The sequence below is a fragment of the Electrophorus electricus genome, chromosome 3, assembly GCF_041902795.1.
Source record: "Electrophorus electricus isolate QZ-2024a chromosome 3, ASM4190279v1, whole genome shotgun sequence".
NCBI classification, from domain to species: Eukaryota; Metazoa; Chordata; class Actinopteri; order Gymnotiformes; family Gymnotidae; genus Electrophorus; species Electrophorus electricus.
In genome coordinates, this window is record NC_137499.1 from 21189491 (window position 1) to 21210580 (window position 21090).

General features: G+C 48.7%; 2 protein-coding genes across 5 annotated transcripts in view; one reads left to right on the forward strand and one right to left on the reverse strand.

Annotated features, from left to right (window-relative positions):
* The window catches only part of LOC113587788 (sphingosine kinase 1-like), a 20374-nt gene extending 5309 nt beyond the window's left edge, over positions 1-15065 (forward strand). Inside the window, exons 2-5 of the mRNA XM_027026652.3 lie at positions 3586-3732; positions 9949-10043; positions 10546-10661; positions 11805-15065. Of these exons, the coding sequence (XP_026882453.2) occupies positions 3586-3732; positions 9949-10043; positions 10546-10661; positions 11805-12645 (1199 nt within the window). The 3' untranslated portion in view covers positions 12646-15065. The remainder of the gene's footprint in view (positions 1-3585; positions 3733-9948; positions 10044-10545; positions 10662-11804) is intronic.
* A 1284-nt stretch (positions 15066-16349) lies between these two features.
* Positions 16350-21090, reverse strand: part of ube2o (ubiquitin-conjugating enzyme E2O) — a 74460-nt gene continuing 69719 nt past the window's right edge. For all 4 annotated transcript variants that reach the window (XM_035531517.2, XM_035531532.2, XM_081710561.1 and 1 more), the window contains one exon: positions 16350-20501. In XM_035531517.2, coding sequence (XP_035387410.2) covers positions 19762-20501 — 740 coding nt within the window. In that variant the 3' untranslated portion in view covers positions 16350-19761. The remainder of the gene's footprint in view (positions 20502-21090) is intronic.

Genomic DNA, 21090 nt, shown 5'->3' on the forward strand with positions numbered 1-21090 from the left:
GGTGTGGGTGTTGGAGCATCTGACAGGTGGAGGGCAGGGTGTGGGTGTTGGAGGGTCTGACAGGTGAAGGGCAGGGTGTGGGCGTTGGAGCGTCTGACAGGTGGAGGGCAGGGTGTGGGCGTTGGAGCGTCTGACAGGTGGAGGGCAGGGTGTGGGCGTTGGAGCGTCTGACAGGTGGAGGGCAGGGTGTGGGCGTTGGAGGGTCTGACAGGTGGAGGGCAGGGTGTGGGCGTTGGAGCGTCTGACAGGTGGAGGGCAGGGTGTGGGCGTTGGAGCGTCTGACAGGTGGAGGGCAGGGTGTGGGCGTTGGAGCGTCTAACAGGTGGAGGGCAGGGTGTGGGCGTTGGAGCGTCTGACAGGTGGAGGGCAGGGTGTGGGCGTTGGAGCGTCTGACAGGTGGAGGGCAGAGTGTGGGTGTTGGAGCGTCTGACAGGTGGAGGACGGTGTGTGGGCATTGCAGCTACAGGCCTGTGAGTCAGGGTGGGGCGCTTGTGACCACATACCCTTGTGCAATATCAACATTTAACCCCCTGCCACCCTCCATACTGCATAATGGCTCCATTTCACATCCACTCCTCCCTGCTGCCAACACATGCTTACTCAACATGTGTGTTTGCTAGGTTGATTGTGTAAATGAGTGGCCCCTTTCCATGAGGGCTGCATCCTCAGACCAGCAGGCCGTTTGTTTCTGTGCCGCCGAGAAACTAACGTTTAACCCTCGCATGGCTGCGCTCGTAACCTCCAGCTATACTGGCAGGTCCTGGGCTCCATGCCACGGTTTGCATATGGACGATATCTTTGCACAAACTGGTTTGGGTTGCACTGCTTGGTTCTGCAGCTTGTTAAGCGTCTTCCCTCTTGGTTTGGTGCAGTCCGTTTCGCTTTCACGTGACGTCACTCTCACGAGCATCGCTGCTGCGTTCGCGGTCACTGCGATGCCGGTTGGTCTCCATCCGAATCAGCTGGGCATTGTAACAGCGTTGCGTGTAATGGAGGAAATAACCGCTGTTGCATTAACGTCTAGCACAGTCATCCGAGCGTGGTCGTAAACGGTCATGGCAGGAGGCTGTGCGGGTGTGTGGGCCCTGTTTCGACACATCCGACACACGCCGTCGAGCTTCTCGTAAATGACAAGGACGTTTAGTCATAGCCACTGGGTCTGAGTAACCATGTGTTAATGTTAACGTCCGTGATTTTTATTGTGGGTTTCATTCATACGGAATGTAGCTGGAGTCGTAGGTAACACAGTAAGGAAGGAGTTGTACAAGGCCCAGCACTGTATGTGACTCATTCTAACCTCCTAAACTCGAGGCTTGTTGTTGAGTTATACATCTTAAAGCATCTTATTCAGTCATTTCTGTGTAGAATTCAGTAAGTGCAGAAAAATATTTAAGGTACGTCTGGAAACAGCCGCAGATCCTCAAAGCGTTAAGAGGCTTGTCTAACACTGGTCGTTTCACCGAGAAGGTAGCGTTAATGGACTAGTGAACATTAGGCAACCGCTGTGTTAGCATGCCTCACTGTGTTAAAACACAGCAAGGAGAAAAAAAGATGGCACTCTCATGCGGAGAACCCGTGGTCTCGTGAGCATGCTCACGGCCGACCGTGTAGCGGATCAGCTGTGGGGGTATCTGGTGTCCTCTCTAGTCACGATATTCTAGAATGGTATCCATAGCTCTCCTGGACCAAACAAAAGTGACATTGTGGAGGTCTGTAAACAACGAGCGATGGGGACAGAGCAGCGTTCCAGAGACACTGCTTGCTGGGTTTCTGTTTTCAATGGCCCTATGGACACTGAACATGTGTGTGTGTGTGTGTGTGTGTGTGTGTGTGTGTGTGTGTGTGTGTGAGAGAGAGAGAGAGAGAGAGAGAGAGAGAGAGAGAGAGAGAGAGAGAGAGAGAGAGAGTGAGTGAGTGAGTGAGAGTAGCCTGTGTGAAAGGTTTTGTTAATAGGTGATTGTGTGCTAACTCCAGCATTAATGTATGTGGGCACACCATAAGCTGACATGGAATGGAAAGATGACATGGAACCTCTGCCAGGTGTATTGTGTGTGTGTGTGTGTGTGTGTTCCCCATCCGTGTTGTAAGACTGGTTACTCTTAAGAGTAACTGTATTTGTGATATACTGTATATACAAATACTATAAATACAAATACTGTATTTGTGATATTTAATTTCACTTAGTTATTAATGATGATACTCTTTTACAGTCAGTCACTTTCTCACACAGGTGTGCAGACATTCCTGGAGATTTTGCAGGCGAAAATCACAGTCAGCACAGCACCTGCTGAACATAGTTACACTTTCCCCACCAAACCTGTTATAAACGTGTTTATTCGCCCTCACACGAGTAATTGCAGTATTGAGATTTCCTGGAAATCGGGACAATTTTCATTTCCGTTCACAAACATCACAGGCGCACATGAGCCTGAGGCGCAGCAGTGCCCCCTTCTGGACAGTGCTTTCTGCTTGCTGCGTGCAGCGTACAGTGACAGATACCGGCGTTTGCCTCAGGAGGGTGTGCTCCTGGGCAGGGCCCTGTCGTGTGAACGTCGGCGCCCACAAACATTTCTTTTTTTCTGTCGTCGTCCCCCCCCCCCCCGCCCAGCTTCATTCCGGTCTTTGGCTGAAGCGCTCGGGCCGGCCGACTGAGAGCGCGCCTTCTCCTCCAGCCGCTTTGTAACCGGCGACTGAGGGGAGGCAGGTTTCCTCGCGTGCTCCTCGCGGAGTTCCAAAGAGCGCGCTGTCGCCCAGGGGCGACCCGGCCTGGAAAGGAGCGTTTTAACAAGCGAGGCTTAACCGCTCATCCCGCGGCGCGCGAAGGCTGCCCGCTTCCTCCCAGCCTGTGTGCACGCGATGTTCCGGTTCAACTGGTAAGGCTCGCTCTCACGCCGGGATCCGACACCGAGTTCAGCGGAGCCGTGCGACACCGACACCCTGGACACGTTACACACGCAGCGGACGCTGCGACAACATAGACGCCGTTCACATCGTGGGTCCGTACAACCCTCCCCAGCATCTCGCATGTTCTCCGCATATTCAACGGAGCGGAATCTGCGTGCGAAACATGGCCGGCATTCAATCGATTTTGTCGGCCCGCAACACTCCGTTGTGCAAACACCATCATCTCCAACACACGGCCAATCCAAAATTCGACTTTCCAAGTGACTGCACCCGCGATTCCGCTCTCCTCCACGGCACCCAGTGGCAAGACACAGTTGTAGGGGTGAAAGGTTACGTGGAGGACGCAGTCCGCCTCTCCCTTAGGGCAGAGGGAGAGAGGAGAGAGCTTGGCTGGCACATGGACGGACTGCTGCAGGAACAAGCCGGAATAAAGCAGGCACAGGCATCATCAGACCGGCAACCCGCTTCCGGAATGGATTGTACAAACAGGCTGCTTGCTCACACCGGCACACTTTTTCATCTGATGAGCCCCGGAGCACTCCAGTATCAATTTATGTGTCCCTTGTTTCAGCCTGTGTAAGACACGCCTTCAAATGATGTTCTAAACCCATCCCCCCAATCTTCTTTTGTTCCCTTCACACACTCACTCACTCACTCACTCACACTCTCTCTCTCTCTCAGGTCTTTGTGCTGAAGTGCGGAGACCGTGTACATTCCTGGTCCTGCTGAATCCTCAGAGTGGGAAAGGGCAGGCCCACACTCTCTTTACTCGCCATGTCCAGGGAATACTGCAGGAGGCTGGCATCCTGTACACACTCATCATTACAGGTGTGAACACGTACGCACACACACACGCCAGCGCAAACACCCACACATCACTTTACAATATACTTAAAACAATGCATCGTGTTCTTAGCTTAGAAGACATGTTCATAAAACATACACATACATACATACTGGGCTTTCTATGCAATTCCACTGCATACATATTGCATTAACTGTTGTTTTGGCGGGGGTGGGGGTTGAGTTTTCTGCTTCGTACTCATTGGAAATAAAGTTGAGCAGATTATCTGTTCTGAACATTTAAATCAGCGCTTCTCCAACAGTGTGATGTCTGAACCTCTGGATATCCACAGGGTCCACATTACTCGAACAAACAACCACCGGAAGTCTGTGTGGAAGGAGGGGTGTCATTCCTAGAATTCATTACACCTATACCTGTTTTACCTGTTGCTCTGACACTCGAAAATTAAATGTAGTCAACACTCACCAATTTGGTCACACACAAGTACAGCGCTCTCTTGAAACTTGCAGGCTCTCTGCACAATTCTTATATTTGACGTCAGTGGAAAAGTGGACAAAAACTTCGAGATACACGGCACATAGAAAAAGCTTTGCTGCCGTTTCCAGAACCCAAGGTCTGTGGCTACTGCTCACACAGGTTCAAGTAACTTTAGGCTTATTGCGTCTTAAAGTAGAACTCACATTTAATAGGTTTTTATTCTATGATCATTTTTTGTTAATGACATATTGTGCCTAATTTATAAATTAAACGTTACCATGGGCATGTATCGTGTGCGCGTATATGTACTATCCACGAACATGTGACCGAATGAAGCAGCGCATGCTAAATGAGCACAAGTAAGCCGCCATGGCAGTAGACTTCAGTCCCCGGTCCATCTAGCCTGGCCGTTCGTGGGCTGCTAATAGGCCTGAGTTCATCTCTGTAAATCATTAAACAGGTAGCATCTGTGTCGAGGCTAGCCGAACCCCACGGCAGCAGGCCAATTTGTCTGTAGCTGGGAAAGGAGATGGATGCAGGGGGGCGAAAGCGGAAAAGTGGAGGGGTCATGATCACCAGCGTTAAGCTCCATTGTCGGACCTCGATCCTAGAATTGAATTTTTCCTTTCTGGCTGACCGCGCGCTCGGGCTCCACCAGCAGGGTCACACGATCATTAGTCATTCCAGCTCGGACATCTGATGATAACAGCAACAACACTGTCACGGTCAGGGACGCTGTTGCCTGTGTGTCTTTACGGTCAGTGTCCATCCGGCTATATGGTCAGTGTTCGTCTTGCCTTTAAAGACAGTCCTCTTGTCTTTACAAACTGTCAGTATTTTGCCTGCCTTTACAGCTGGTCAGTAGTCCTCCTGCCTGTCAAAGTCTGAATTTTCTCTGCCTTTACACAGTCAATATTCCCATATCTTTAATACACATGCAGTATTCTTCCTGCCTTTACAAACAGTATTTTACTAATTTACAAGCTGTCAGTATTCCTTCTGCCTTTACAAACAGTATTTTACTAATTCACAATCTGCCAGTATTCCTTTACAGTCTTTACAGTCTGTAATTCTTCTGCCTTAGTAGTCAGTATACCCCCTGCTTTTAAAAGCAGTCAGTGCTCCTCCTGCCATTACATTCAGTATTCCCTGTTCCTTTACAAACTGTCAGTACTCCTGCTTCCTTAGACAGTCAGGATTCATCCTGCCTTTATTGTCCAGTTTGCTGTCACCCTTGGCAGCACAAGCCACTGAATTCCGCTTGACTGTAGCCTGGAATAATGGGTGTCTCAGAGAGTGCACACGCTCATTACATGCCAGGCAATAACAGCTCAGTAAAATGCACCTCTTAGCTTGGCCTAGCGATACTTCGTGTGTACACAGACACACACACACACACACACACACACATTTGCAGTGCAAATGTGCAAGGAATGTCTTAGCGCTGCATCGGGAACATGGCGATGTGTCGCGCTGTCCTTGTGCTCGGCTGTGTCGTGCCAAAGCTGCCCTGGCCAGATTCCGACACATCCAGGGACCGGCCTTCCTGAGTCACATGACACAACATGGCAACAGCAACCCAGACGACAACTTTAAACTTAAACTGAGAAGAAAGACACCAAGAAACGCCAGAGTAAAGCTTATCTTTATCTGTGATGAGGTTAATAAGAATGTGTGAGTGTGAGAGAGAGAGAGAGAGAGAGAAACAGAAACAGGGACAGAGTCATGTGTGGTTAATTGTTCAGGGCATGCGACGCCAACAAGTACTGTTGCACTCACAATAAAAAATTAACATTCTGAAATTTCAGATTTCTCTCCTGTCTGTCATACTGACACAGAGAGGGGAGGGGAGGGGAGGGGAGGGGAGGACTGGACAGAGAGTGAGTGGAGAAAGAGAGAAAATTCCAATGAAAAGATGACAGGAGAAAGAAGGAACAAAACAAGGGGGAGAAACGAAGATGAAGAGAGTGAGAGAGAGAGAAACTAATGCAAGAGAGCGCGGCGGACAGCCAGAGCGACAGACAGCGCTCACATTCCTTATTGAGTGTCTCCAGGTGTCCCCTCTTATGGTAATAAATGGTTCTGACCGCCAGCCCACCTTAAATGACAACAGTAGTGGCTCATACCACTGAACCTCCCAGCACAGGGAAAGGCCACCTCACTGCTTGCCAAGCAAACACTCGCTGTAATGTATTACTGCGACATTTTCTCCCTGTGAGGGACTCTTCTTCCTTGTTCCAGCCGGCAACAGCCGGATCCTTTATAACTCTGGCAACGGGGAGACATTTTAATCGCTAACCCAAATCACACGTTGACGATGGACTCTATATCAACACGTACACTACCAAGGAAAGAATTATAATCTCTTGCCATATTAATTGTCTTAGTTATTTTTATTCAGTGATTTTATTTTATCATAAGCATAACTTCAAACTGTAACCATAGCTTCAGACAAACATCGTAATAAAAATTTATGAATTGTACATATAAATGTACAATCACATTAGATTCAACTTTATATCAACCAGCCTACATAAATTGGTTTTGCGTTGCTGAAAACTCTGTGTAAGGAATGTGTGAAGTCTGCTCCAGAAGAGTGGGACATTGAGCCCCATCGGAGACAAACAGGACCAGACTTAACATAAAGTGGACAGGTGTGTGCGAGGTGGGTGTGTATCCCTTCACCTCACCTCTGCTGAGAGCAGACTGTGGGTGGCCGTGACAAAATCCTGGAAACGGATTTCCAAGAAGTATGAAACCTTACAGCAGGGTTGGCCTAAGCTGTCCCCCACAGTCCTGTTTATTTCTAACATGTTGGTATGTGTTGTTCCAACCTGTTGACCTCTCCAAGTCTAGTTCATCAGATATGATCCAGGCAAGAGTGTTAGGACCATGTGAATAAGTCAGCTAGGTGTGTTGGAATGCCACTAGGGTGCATAGCCACCAATTAACCAGTAAGCAGCATGCAGTGACATAACAGAGGGGTTTCTAACATGGTAGACAGCAAATCGAGAGCTGAATGAAATGTTATCCCTGTTTTTTTTTTCCTCACAAAGAATCAGTGTCCCAAAAGTGTTTCCACACGCAGGCTGTCATGGGCCGACAAAGCACTGAATAGCATTTTGGTTGGCGATAAGCCAAAACGCACACTGAGCGGAGGTTAGCGTGTAGCTTAGCATAGGCCTGTTACCAATCACCACAGAAACGTCCAGATCTTCAGCAGACTTACTGCAGAACTGGGGAGGAACTGTGTCTGATTTGTTATCAACAAAACACTTGGTGTTCTTTTCATCCTAGCAGCATAGTTATTAGCAAAATTTTTCAACTTGGAGAAGAGTTGAAACATAAGAGCGCTGGGGAGGGCGTGTTTCCTCAACATCAACATGAGAAGCCAGTGGAAGCTACCATACAGTGGCATTGGTGCTCAGCAGTAGATGCTGGTCATTCTGGATCTGACACTACAGTGAACACACACGATAAATATCTGGCTCCCACCTGCACCTTTTAAAGGCATTCCTGTACGCCTTGTGTAACGGAGGTCCCTTACACCTTGTGTATAGATGGTCCTTTACGTCGTGTTTAATGGTGGTCCAGTATGTCTTGTTTAATGGTGGTCCCTTACGCCTTGTGTAAAGGTGGTCCCTTATGCCTTGTGTATAGGTGGTCCCTTACGCCTTGTGTAAAGGTGGTCCTTTATGTCTTGTTTAATGGTGGTCCCTTACGCCTTGTGTAAAGGTGGTCCCTTATGCCTTGTGTATAGGTGGTCCCTTATGCCTTGTGTAAAGGTGGTCCTTTATGTCTTGTTTAATGGTGGTCCCTTATGCCTTGTGTATAGGTGGTCCCTTATGCCTTGTGTATAGGTGGTCCCTTACGCCTTGTGTAAAGGTGGTCCCTTATGCCTTGTGTATAGGTGGTCCCTTTTGCCTTGTGTATAGATGGTTTTATGTCTTGTTTAATGGTGGTCCCTTATGCCTTGTGTAAAGGTGGTCCTTTGTCTTGTTTAATGGTGGTCCCTTACACCTTGTGTAAAGGTGGTGCCCTGTGTCTTGTTTTCAGTGTCTTCGACCCAGGGCAGGGACTGGGCCTTTGTACTGCCTCAGCTTCAGCTTGTCCTCTGGCTTGAGTTTCCCCACCACCTCTGCATAAGGAAATATGGTGTGACTGGACAGACAAAGCTTTCATTGATCCCTCCCAAGATAGGGCTATGGAAGAGGGAGGGTGATATGATACCTCCCCTGGGGGGAGGGGGGCCGTGCAGAGCTCACGGCAGCAAAAAAAAAAAAGCAGTCGGCCCTGACATCTGTGCAGTCTTTCCAAGGTGGTAACAGATGAAGGTTTATGGAAGGCTGCAGTATGGATGCCTCAGTCTCAGAAAAACAAGGATAAATCACCAATGAGGTTTACATTTATTTTCATGAGGTTACAATTGTACCCAAACAATACATCTAAGTGGGTTGACATTTGCGGATCCTGCACTGAGAGCCTGTAAGGGAGACCAAAACCAGCAACATTGTCTTCGTACTGGAATATCAAAGCACAGAGACTTGGAACTTTCTCCAGAACAAACACTGGAAAATCAAATCATAATTTATCACTTCATCACGTAGCAGACGCGACCTTTTATGCAAATGATTTAATGCGCCAAGCCCAGGTTGATCTCATGTTAGATTGAGGAGGCAATGCAGATTTTGCTGTATGCAAATGTGGGCGTCGGTTTGTTTTTGTTTTGACTGTGCTCCCAGGGACACCCCTGCTTGTGGTTTGGTTTACACTCTCTCACACACCTGAACGAGCTCACCAACCAGAGCCCTTCACCAGACGGATTAGGCACCAGTGAGCAGCAAATGGCCCCTAGCAGCTAAAAAACACCTACACAAGTTCCCTTAGGAAAATGTCCCCATGCATTCAACCAGGATTATGGCTAATTAATTGGGGGTGATAATCTTTTTAATGACTTTAGATCATTAAAATCATTCTGTTCACCTTGAGGTAAATGACACAGATTAAAACTGCAATTGTGAGGTAACACATAAACCTTAAGGTCCTCGCTACTGAAGGGTGTCAGGACTGTGGCGTGTTCTGATGACATTAGCGGTTTGCACATTCCCATTTCGATGTTGCTCGCACCGCCCGCTGAGTTCTGCGATTGCATGCAGCTGCGTGGGAGGATGCTCGTGATAGGATATTTAAAAATGGTGCATGTTTTTATGAAGACAGCATGGCACAAAACAACACAAACGTAGCCCGAACTATTTTGGTGGCGATTTGGACATCGATGAGGGCCAAGTGATGTCATTCGCTGAAAAATCGCTTACACTGATAATTAAAACAGCACAAATGTTTCTTTCAGCAACACAAGCAGACTATTTTGGTGCTATTTAGACATTGACGGGAGGCATAAACTGACGTTTTACCGAGCAGACCAGCACAAACGCAGTCCAAATGAACAGTATTTCTGATCACGTGGTGTGCCAGCTTCATGAAAGTCGTTAGGAGTCATGTGGCGGGGGTTCTAGCATCGGTGAACAGATTTGTCAATAAACAGAAAATGTCTTATTTGGCAACCCTGGAGAACATCACATACTCCCCCCACACCCCTGCTGGTAGCTTTGGTTCTGACTCCCTGTCCTGGTTCCCCCCCACCCCTGCACTCTTTTTCCCCCATTATGCCCTATTTTTCCTACCAAAATCTGTAACATTCCCACTGTGACAAACACGTTATATGTTTCCGTTCTAATGCTGCTTTTCTCCTGCCCTTGCAGAGTGCCAAAATCACGCCCGCGAGCTGGTGCGGGAGACGGACCTTTCCCAGTGGGACGCCCTGGTTATCATGTCCGGAGACGGGCTGCTCTTTGAGGTCAGCTCGCTGCGGCTCTCCGAGCATGCCCTGTGCCGTTCCATGGCTAGCAGCCCGCTTTGGAATGTTTGGGAAAATTGACAGGACAAACGCATGAGGACATGGTTCCGAACTGCTTTCAGGGTGGAAGAAAACTAGGGCCTTACAGGACAACACCAAAACAAACATAACACTTCTGATAATCATAGAACAAACAAACCTTGTTCTTAAACTTTTCTTAATGTCAATGTTGTAAGATTTATTTGCATTGGCTGAGAAAAGACAAACCTGCAGTAAGTTAGCATGTTAACATGCTCACTCCAGGGTCCCAGGTTTCTAAATGCACGGAACAGGAACTCTTTAAATGTTCAGAGAGACACTATCTGTAGTTACAATTCTTAACATCTCAGATGCCTTTGGGAACCTGGATGCGTATTTTGGCACCTTAAGGAGTCAGAGGCATTTGAGTTAGCCTGCTAGCCTAACAGCTGGAGCACGGAGTCTCACGTCCAGGTGTCCCCAGGTGGTGAACGGCCTCATGGAGAGGGAGGATTGGGAGGAGGCCATCAAGACTCCACTGGGTATCCTGCCCGGGGGTTCAGGCAACGCGCTGGCCGCCTCCATACACCACTACGCTGGGTAAGACCCTTTGTTTTTGTCTCTGTGGGGTGACCACAGACCTTCGGGGGATATGGGAAACGGAACAAACGACGCATTTGAGATGGCGCGAAACGTCAGAGGGACCCTTGCGAGTAGGCCATGTAATATTCCAATGTTGTTCCAGTGTCATGGCATCCCATGAAGCACGTGTGTAAAGCACACCACACGCACATTAGCAGTGTCATAGGGACACAGACGTCGTGTCAGTATGGATCATTCTTGTTTTGTTCCGTGTTTGAACTTTGCTCTGCTGCCCGGTGAGCAGTGCCAGAGAGGAGGACCCTCCCCTGTACCCTCCCAGCCGTGAGGGAGGGGCTTGTTCTCACTGATGCTATCAATCCTGTAAGCTTTCAACACTTCTATGCTCGTCTCAAGGTGTCTGCTGCCTATCACTGCTTTCTAGTTAGTTGGGAAGGAATGTTTCCGTAGATGAAAACAAATCACTGCTTGCAACTTTCACAGTCTTATCTCTTTGGTTTCTGAAATTGAAAATTATTTAATTCACGCATCACTTAATGAGAGGATTAATATTTGAAAAGCTTAAAAAACACATCACGATTATTATTTTTTTACTAGGGCTGATGTGTTGGGTCACAGACATCATTAACCAGTTCAAAAGCCTAAAAGGAAACACGAATGTATTTAAATAGTGAGATATATTAATTATCGAGGATGATGACATCATTTCAAATGTAGCTCATGTAGTAGCCCAGATAAATCAGATGGTAACATTGTGGTGATGGGTCGAATGGAACCTTATGGAGACAGGTGCAATTGTCCGGGCAGACTGTTGGCTTGATTGACATGTAGGGAGGGACAGTCTACTTATCACCGCCCTCTGGGCGGGGTCTCTGTGTTGGTCGAGTCTGGGGTTGACCTGGTAGCTCAGGGTGAAGACGATGGAGAGTGAAGCCTCTTAAAAACTAGAGATAAAAAATCCCTCCATCTCCAGCACATAAGGAACATGAGAAATTCAGAAAAATAGGATTCAGATTAATCTAATGAAACCATATAAGAGTAAAGACGTTTTTTGTGTAGTTAGTAAGGCCTCACATGACAGTATGACTTTTAAACAAAGTTGCAGACTGAAGTCTGGATCCCATTTCATTGGTTCTTTCTCAGGCTGCAGCCCGTGACCAGTGAGGAGCTGCTGGTGAGCTGTGGCTTCACGTTGTGTAAAGGCCTGGTGTCACGCCTGGACCTGAGCTCGGTTCGCACGGCATCCGGCCAGCGGATGTTCTCCTTCCTGTCCCTCGCCTGGGGCTTCGTGGCCGACGTGGACATCGAGAGCGAGAAGTACCGGCGCGTAGGGGCGGCGCGCTTCACCCTTGGGACGCTCGTCCGCCTTGCTTCCTTAAGGGTGTACCGGGGAAAGCTGGCGTACCTGCCCGCCCAAGACCCCCGGGGTCCCTCGAGCACATCGGCGCAGGGCCCCTCACCCCAGGCCTGCCCCGCCACCCATCGTGACCTCCCCGCCTGGAACCGGCCCTTCCGCAACTCGTGCAACTCCAACAACACGCCGAACCCCAAACGGACCGACGTGCCGCCCGCCCCCGAGCGGGGGCCCCCGGACTCGCTCCTCGCGCCCTTGGACAGCCCCGTGCCCGCCCACTGGACGGTGGTGACGGACGAGGACTTCGTGCTGGTGCTGGCCGTGTACCAGTCTCACCTCGCCGAGGACCTGATCGCCGCGCCGGCGTCCCAGCTCGAGGACGGCGTCATGCACCTGATCTACGTCAAAGCGGGCATCTCGCGCACCGCCCTGCTGCGCCTCTTCCTGGCCATGGAGAAGGGCACCCACCTGGGCACCGGCTGCCCTCACGTGGAGTACGTCAAGGTGCGGGCGCTGCGGCTGGAGCCACACTCTCCCAAAGGCACCATCACCGTGGACGGAGAGCTGGTGGAGTACGGGCCCGTCCAAGCGCAGATCCACGGCAGTCTAGCAAGGCTCATCGCCGGCTAGGTTCACACACGGTACTCATGGGGTAGTTCGGCCAAAGGTGCTAACGTGTCTAACGGTTAGCGAGCGCTAGCAGAGCAAGTTAGCATTCAAAGGAAACTGCTGCTTTTTGACGTGGAAGCCGTCGCATTCACGCCGCGTCCACGGGATAAACCCGCTATGAAGGAACAGCCAGGACCCTGGTAGCAGTGTCCAGACTGAACTGATGTGTGAGCTGGCTGGCTCTCTCTCTCTTGCTGTAGTTTGCTGGATTCGTTTCTGTACTCCAAAACCGCTGAACCACTAAAATGAAATATTTTTTGGTAAAAATCTCATTTTCATGATACTTGACCTCAGTAAGTCTGATTAATTAGTGTCAAACATATTAGCACTTTTGGGTGATGTATTCCTTGGAAGAGTGACGGGCTGAGCTCAGTCTGAGAGGCAGGATTCTGGAAAGTGGGTACGATGTCAGGAAGCAGTTATCTCTACCTTGTCCATGATGTCTCCTGCTGCGGCCCGGAAAGTTCCGCCGACAACGATAGCAAATGTCCGGACCAGACTGAAAATAGCTTTATTTTTCTAGACACCCCCCGCCCCCTAACACACACACACACACACACACACACACACAAAGACATCTCAGCTTAGCTCGTCTCTATGGACTGGGCAGAACAGGAACATCCCACCCCGACACCTCAGGCCACGGCGAAGCTGCTTTCCCGTCTCCGCTCCGGTCAGGCGGGACGGGCTACGGCCAGGGGCCCCCATCCCACCTGCTGGGGCTCTGGTGCAGTTCCTAGAGGTCCCTGTCACCCTTCCACGGCTTCCTGCAGCTCAAATGAAAGACAGCGTAGAGGAGAGAACCCTGGTGAATTATACACTGAGCCTACATGAACATACAATCAGGTACATTTTTAACATGCGCAGTGCGTGTTAAAGCTTTTAACTTTATTTTTCTTCAAACAGTAAGGTCGTCAAAACACAAAAATCCAAACAGGTGACTAAGATTCCCTGCATCCTGTCCAATACTTTTTATATTGTTTAACGGAATATCAAGGAAGAGCTCGTACTACCTAACAGAACCAGGAAGATGGTTAATACACTGATGAGGAATTGAGTTTATATTTTTTTCCTGACCATGACCACGAGCGGCGTAGTGAGGGAGCCGCTAACCTGCTTTACGCCACACTGTCGCTAAGTTTAGCCGCGCATTGCCGGAGGAGGTGCAGTGACCATTGGCCGGCCCCTACCTCTCTCACAGAAGGCTATTGACTCCACGGCTCTGTGTCCCCCGGCGCTGCGGGAATACCTCCAGTAAAGCACTCCCACAGTCCTGCGTCTGTTTCGGAAAGCGTCTCTTGTAGCACTCTCTCTCTCTCTCTCTCTCTCACACCCTTACCCTTTGCACTGCAGTATTTCATATAAAACACCTTTCCCCAAACATACTGCAGCCCCCCTGCTGTGCTTCAAGGCCCAACCTCACTGATGAAACATCCATCACCCGCTGCTCATTTCAGTGGTTTGCAGACACTAAAGCAAAAGGAAATCTGCAAACCAATCACAAGAGTGCACATGAAGCCTACGGTCGAGTGAGCAGCAGGGAGACGACAGGGGGAGGGGCTGTCTGTTTAAAGCTGCGGTAAGTAATCTGGGCCGGTAGTCGCGTGCACATCTGCGTGGAGGTTTTCCTATATTCTGAGAGAGGGCACCTGGGAAAACCTCCTTCCTGACCCTCCGCTGTCTATTTCGGGACCACTGGCAGGACACTAGTTCTAGAAGTACAGCTACACACACCAAGAATGAGGTCAGAAGGTCAGACGCGTGTTTATGCATTTCAGAGCGTGATCGCCCCGAGGTCGTGACCTCAGGTCAAGGCCGTTCCATTGGCAATGATTAACACGAGCAAAGCTTTTTTTTTTCCTCCTTTGTTTTTAAAGTCTCTAACAGTTTAGTGCTTAGATTTTTATTTATTTATTTATTTTTGCTAACTAGAAAGATCAGACATGAGTCATTCCACTGGTGTGCCGTGGCTTTCGTGTAAAGTCGGGGGGTTGTGAATCATGGTGACTCACAGGGGCCGCAGAACATTAGACGAGCTTGCATCTTATGGAGCCCAGGATGAAAAAAGTGTGTTATTTATCTTGCCTTGTCACTGAATTATAATGAATTACCAAAAAAAACCCACCTTTACTGTATTTGTTGATTTGCACAAAAATGTACCTTTAAAAGACGTACTGTGTGTATTAGAGGGGTGTATAATTACTATTTTCAGTTCTAGCTTGCATTTTACCTCATCTGTCCTTCCCCTAATATGTAAAACCACTCAATCCCAAAAGGACATTTTGAGAATCATTCATTTTATTTACTTTGATATTGGGGGGGGGGGGGGGCTCACAGGAGCCCCATTGTGGAAATTTAAGCCACCTGTTGAGATATAGATATATAGCTTTTCTTTTGGTGTTGCTTTACATTGATAGATGTACAAGTTGACACTGTGCATTGTACCTGTGCTGTGGCTTGTCTGCGTTCAGGCTGAGGGCCTTAAACAGAGGCTCAGTGAGCATAATGAACCTGTTGGTATGGTATACATGGTGTATCTAACCTAAGACACTGATATCAAACCTTTAACCCAAAGCCTTACAATCTCATATATCCATTAATTACCAGACCTGTTTGGGATGACTGTGGATTTTGGAGTCTTGTGCCATTTCAGAGGGCCAAGTGAGTTTTTCTGGCCAGCAGGGGAGACGTAGGAGCAGCAGCAATTTCAACAAAGAATTTGCCCCTGATTTTCTAAAACCAAGGAATACGCTGACTCATTCTGCTGGAGACATTTTACCCCAGACATCAATAAATCTAGACCTGGCATTTACACAGAAGTCAGAGCCGTTCTCTTACGTGGCTGAAACGCTTACCCACGCAGTCTCCACCCAAGTTCACAATATTCCATGATTCCTTGCTCTATGGTGCGTTTCTCCTCCACTGAACAGCTATGCAAACATTTGCTCACATATCGAAAAGGCCACTTTGTACACAGATGCTGCAACAGTGAGCCCTAGCGGTGAAAATAAAATAACTAGCCGTGCAGGTTTGACATAGTGCAAATACACTCCGCTGCGTTCATTCAGTGTTTGTGCGTCTGTGTGTACTGGATGTGAAAGGACTTCTTAATGAAAATGAGCCAGTTCCGCACTACCGATGCCCTCTGGCAAAATTCACCAAAACTGGTGTTCTGTCATCTTCTGTGTTGTAACTGTTTCGAACACCATCGCTTTCAGTTGGGTCGTAGTGCAGAAAGCGTTAATCCTAACTTAGCCCCAACCCCCAGTTCTGGACAGCTGGAGATATTTTTCAAAGTGGAAAAATATATCTGTTTTGTTTTTTTGTTTTTAAATAAAGCCAAAGAATTCAATTAAACTTTTTTGAATAAAAGTTGATTTCAAAATCAGTGGTATTGTTTCTCGTGTGGATGTGCGTGAGTCACTGACAGCCCATTTCCATGTTTCTGCTCGCAAAGTTTAATGCTTTACTTTATACATTTGTCTTTTTAATGCAACCAAAATAAATTGTTAAAAAAATTACAAACCAAAAGAAAAGAATACAGCACGCACACACACTCAGCAATTTATATGCCCCAAGCATTCACGTTACCACATTGAACTCACGATTCAGTTAAATATATAATCTATATATTTATATATAGTCATGACTTCTGTACAGAGGAATCAGGCTACAAATCTTAGTTTTATTAGTTTACCAATCCAGGCCACTGTGGAAATGTTTACATTGTACAGTCAAGTTTTGTGAGTAGCCATTTAAGGCGTAAAGCCAGGTTACATGCTTTGGCTGTAGATTCTCTTTAAGATGATTACACGCTGAATATCGTACACATACACAAGAGAACGGGTCAGAGCTTTGTGTGCTTGATGTCTCTTCGAGTCCTGGCTTCACATTTGTGTCACAGCTGCAAAACCTGGGGCAGACCAGAGGTCCAGGGTAAGGGGTCAAAGGTCAGGGCGCAACTCTATATTGGGGGGAGGGGGGGAGGGGGGGTTGGGGGACCGCCACCAGTCACCTTCAACTTACATGGTCTCGGTCTGAGGAAACTGCGTTGGGAACGTTAATCAGTTAGCAGTCATAATTCAACTGGATTGGAGAGAACTCCGGCTTGAGTACTGATGCTGTGAAAACCGCCCGACTAGAAAAGGAAACGCGTTCTAAACTCTGGATTAGGAAAGACAATGAAAGCAAGAAAAAGGGAAAGAAATGCACTTCTAATACTTGACGTATCTTAGCGAGAAGGTAAAGGCTACAGCTACAAGCAGACAAGTGAAGCAACAGTGGAATGGCTGGAGATGGACGACACGTTCCCTCAGGCGAACGTAGTGCACAGACCATTGTTCCCAGTTATGGGGACTCAGCAGTCACAAAAAAAGTGTCCTGGCATTAAAACGCACACTGGGAATTTGGCAATAACTTAAAGCCTCCACTTCCTCCATGACATTATTTCTTCAAAAAGGCCACAATGTAAGATTCCACTTCCAAGTTGCATGAAGCTTTAGTGTTTGTTTTTTTAATAAACTGGACCTGGAGTCAAAATGAAACTCGTGTTGAACATGCAGGAAAATGTATAAAGTGTAGTTAAGCGTTGCTTTCTATTCTAACGATGAGCTTTGAATAAACCTTGCCATTTTGCATCAATGACGCAAATGTGGTTTTAAAAATGTGCGTTAGCAGTATTTTTGTCTGAGGAAGTGTGTGTGAACCTTGCCTGTTACAGTGGGATGGATGGGGCAGTAGTTTCAAACAGACCGTTTTCTGTTTTTCTTTCTCAGACTGACTTGGTTTCCGTACGTGTTTTTCTTCACCGATATGGACACAGCAGCACAGCTATAGAAACACGTGCAGTAGCCAGCAATGAATCTGTGCAAAACAATGACAGAACCTGTTCTCTTCTGCCAAGCTACCCTTTACCTTCAATACACACAGACTTTTTTAAATTCTGCACTCAAAAAGGACAAAGCCATTCCCCTATATGAACACCAGTAGCATCCATAGCTGAAACCTGAACTACAGGTAATCTGGCCTGTTAATGTAAACACAACTACAACTACTACTACTACTACTACAATGGAAAAACAAAAGTCTGAAAGCAAAAACCAATTCAAACCAGCAGCAGAAACACCTGATCCAAGGCATCTGATGGACCGTGATGGTGAAAGGTCAGAATTTGAATTTGCAAAGCTGTATAAAAGGATCTGAAAACTTCACACACGTGTGTGCCATCTGCTGCTCCTTCTACATGCACACGTGGGGAATGTATACATTATAGCCCATCACCGCCACCTGGTGGACATAAGGAGAAGCATGCACAGCCTCCGCAGCTTTGATTTACACATCAGAATTCTCCTCCACAGCAATAACTAAGGTCCAAACACCTTAAAAAATAAGAGTCCAATCCAACCTTACAAAAAGTAACAAAGACTAAATGGCAATGAAATAATCCATTATTTCACAGTTGTCTGATAGGATGTCATGTCTTGTGCTTCTAAACATAATTAGGTGTTCAAAACGATACCTAAAAGAACCAAACAGTCTGTTTGAGAGAACCAAAAAAATTAAAAATAAATCAGTTGTCAGCTATAATAAACAGCCTGTTTTATCTGGTGCTTTGCATTATCCCAGCACAGAGTGTTACAGAGACTGGATATGGGACAAATGACATCAGGTTTGGGTCCGAGAGAGAAAATCTGGAATTGTGTCAATATTCTACATAAGTGCAACTCAAGCACCAAGCTCCTAACCCGCAACCAGTTAGCAGGTCTGAAAAAATTCATCTCACACCTTCTAAAGCTGCATTCAACCTCTTCTGGTCCAGGAAGTGTCTAGCACATCTCTGCACGCCTCAGAGTGTGTATAAAGACAGATGCCCCATACCCCCCCAAACACCCTTTACTCTTATAAAAAGTGTAAAATGAACTGCTGATATGTATGACAAGAGCTGGCGCTCTCTGCCACGCAGGGAACACGCACGTAAAAACCCTCCAGGTTTATCAAGATTTCCAGTTCTAAGAATGAAAATGGTTAACTGTGTCTTGTTTGTTTTTGCATGTAAACTAGGGACTGCAGTCATCAGGCCTACAGCCGATTTGGGCAGTTTTAAAACATTCTATGCATGTGTGGGGTTTGTGTGTGTGTGTGCGTGCGTGTGTGTGAGCGCGCGTGTGTGTGTGTGTGTGTGTGTGTGTGTGTGTATGGTGTGGGTGTCGGCAACACCAACAGTCAGCAACACTTTAAAAGAAAGCAACTCTCATTCTGTCAAGATTCTAACGAAACATTACGATAAAGCTACATGGAGCAGCACGTCGCAAGGAAATGAGGCCCAGCGTCATGCTGGGAGATGTAGTTTCTCCAGTGAGAACGGGACTACGATCAGCCCTGGGTGCATCTGGTCATGGCAAGGGAACACCCCAGTGTTTCGAAGGCCGGCAGTTGGCAAAGTCACCGGGGGCAACCCCGGCTCCGTGCAGTCCGTGTGTGTTCCGCGGCAGTTTGGTCACGGTGAGGATGGCACCTGCAAGCGATCCCTGGCACAACAGATCCAGCCGTCCTCCCGGACATAGCTCTCACGCGGGACGTCATACTCATGCTCAGGAAAACAAAAACGAGAATCATCGCCATCGTCGTCTCCACCACCAGCGTCTTCATCCTCTGAGTGTTTCAGGCGTGTACATCTCCCTGAGAGACCAGAGCGATGAAGGCGTCGCTGTCGTGGCAACAGCAGGGTGGCTCGGGGGGTGTGGTGGGAAGGTGTCGGGGGCAGGACGGGCCACAAAGGCGGAGATGCCCCGGAAGCTAAAGTTTTCCAGCGTTCCGCCGCTAGAGGAAGCGAAAGGAACTGGAATCCTCACGCATCGGCAACAAAAAAAAATTAACACGCAAACCAACAAAACATTTTGCAAAGGCTGCTGGGTAACAGTCCATCTATAAAGACGAGACATAATCGGCTAGCAGAGGGAGTGTAGCAGAGTGGGCGTGGCCTTGACCTTGCTATTGGCCGGAGGGGATTAAAGGGGTTGAGTGCAGCTCTGGGTGGGGGCGGGGGGGGTCATGGTGTGGGACCGAACGATAGAGGGCTTATTTGTCGTCGGTGCACTTGGGGAGGCCGGCAGCAGCCAGCGCAGCGCGGTACTGCAGCAGGACGCCTCGCACGCTCTTCACGAAGCCCTTGGACAGTGGGAAGAGCGGGAACCCGATGTCGGGGTAGCCGCTCCTCTCCGGGAGGAAGCTGCGGTAGCTCTTCCTGCGTTTCTTTGGTCTGACGGCGGGCGGCTGGGGTTCCGGCACCGTTTTCCCTCCTTGGGGCAGCAGAGGGACCCCGAAGCCTGAGCTCTCGGCCGGCCCCGCACCCGCCTCGCAGTCGGAGCTCTGGCTCTGGTCCTGGCGCGCGGCAGGGCCAGGAAGCCCGCCGCCGCTGTGCCCCTCGCTCCCCGTGGTGGAGGTGCCAAGGCCCGAGTCCTCCAGCTCCTCCTCCACCCTGCTCGGGCTGCTGTGGGCCAGCGCCTGGGGCACCTCGTCCAGCGGCTCCACCCGGAGGCCGCCCGCCGGGCGCGGGCCCCGCTCCACCCCCACCGAGCCGTCCAGCTCCAGCCAGCCCTCCAGGCGGTGCACGAGCCTCCACCCACCGGTGGCAAAGTGCTCGCGGATCTCCTGCTGGAAGACCTCTGCCGGCTGCTGGAGCAGCTGCGTCATGGACTGCACCATCTTGATCAGTGCCATCTCGTTGTAGCAGCGGCTGTTCTCATAACCCTCCTGCAGGCCGCGGTCGCTGTCGAAGCCTGCCTCATTATAGTACGGCTCATTGACCAGGATCAGACCTGCGGCAGAAGCAGAGATGTGCAGCGAACTCTTCACTGAACATACACAGCTCATAGAACAGCTTATTTTATTTTAGTTATTTAACTTCCTTATAACCATAAGAGTTATTATAATAACTACAATGGCCATATGGTAACCATAATAGCATTTTTGAACTTAGCGTGTCAGACGATCTCTGCGCTGCTGATTCTGCTATTATTAATGTTCTCCTTCTCAAGCTTATTGCTGCATTTACAGTTGATCACAGTATCCGACTGTCTTCTCTTCAGCCTCACCCAGGATTCCGCAAGGCCGATTTAGCTTTACGTCCAACCTCCTTCATCGGCAAACCTAAATCTCACGGCATTCCTCAGAGCTCCGTCTTAGGTCCTCTTCCGCTTGTCGCCTGCTGCTCGTCTACGCCCCTCTCTTGGTTTTCACGATTCCCAAATTCTGATCATCGCATCCCATCTAGACTTCCCTAACTCGACTTTCCGTACTTCCTGCTATAAACTCTCCCCTGCCCTCCAACCACCAGCGTTCAGCTCAAATTCCTCGTCATCACACGCAAAGCGAACGGTCCCTTCACCCTCCCACCCTCACATCCCT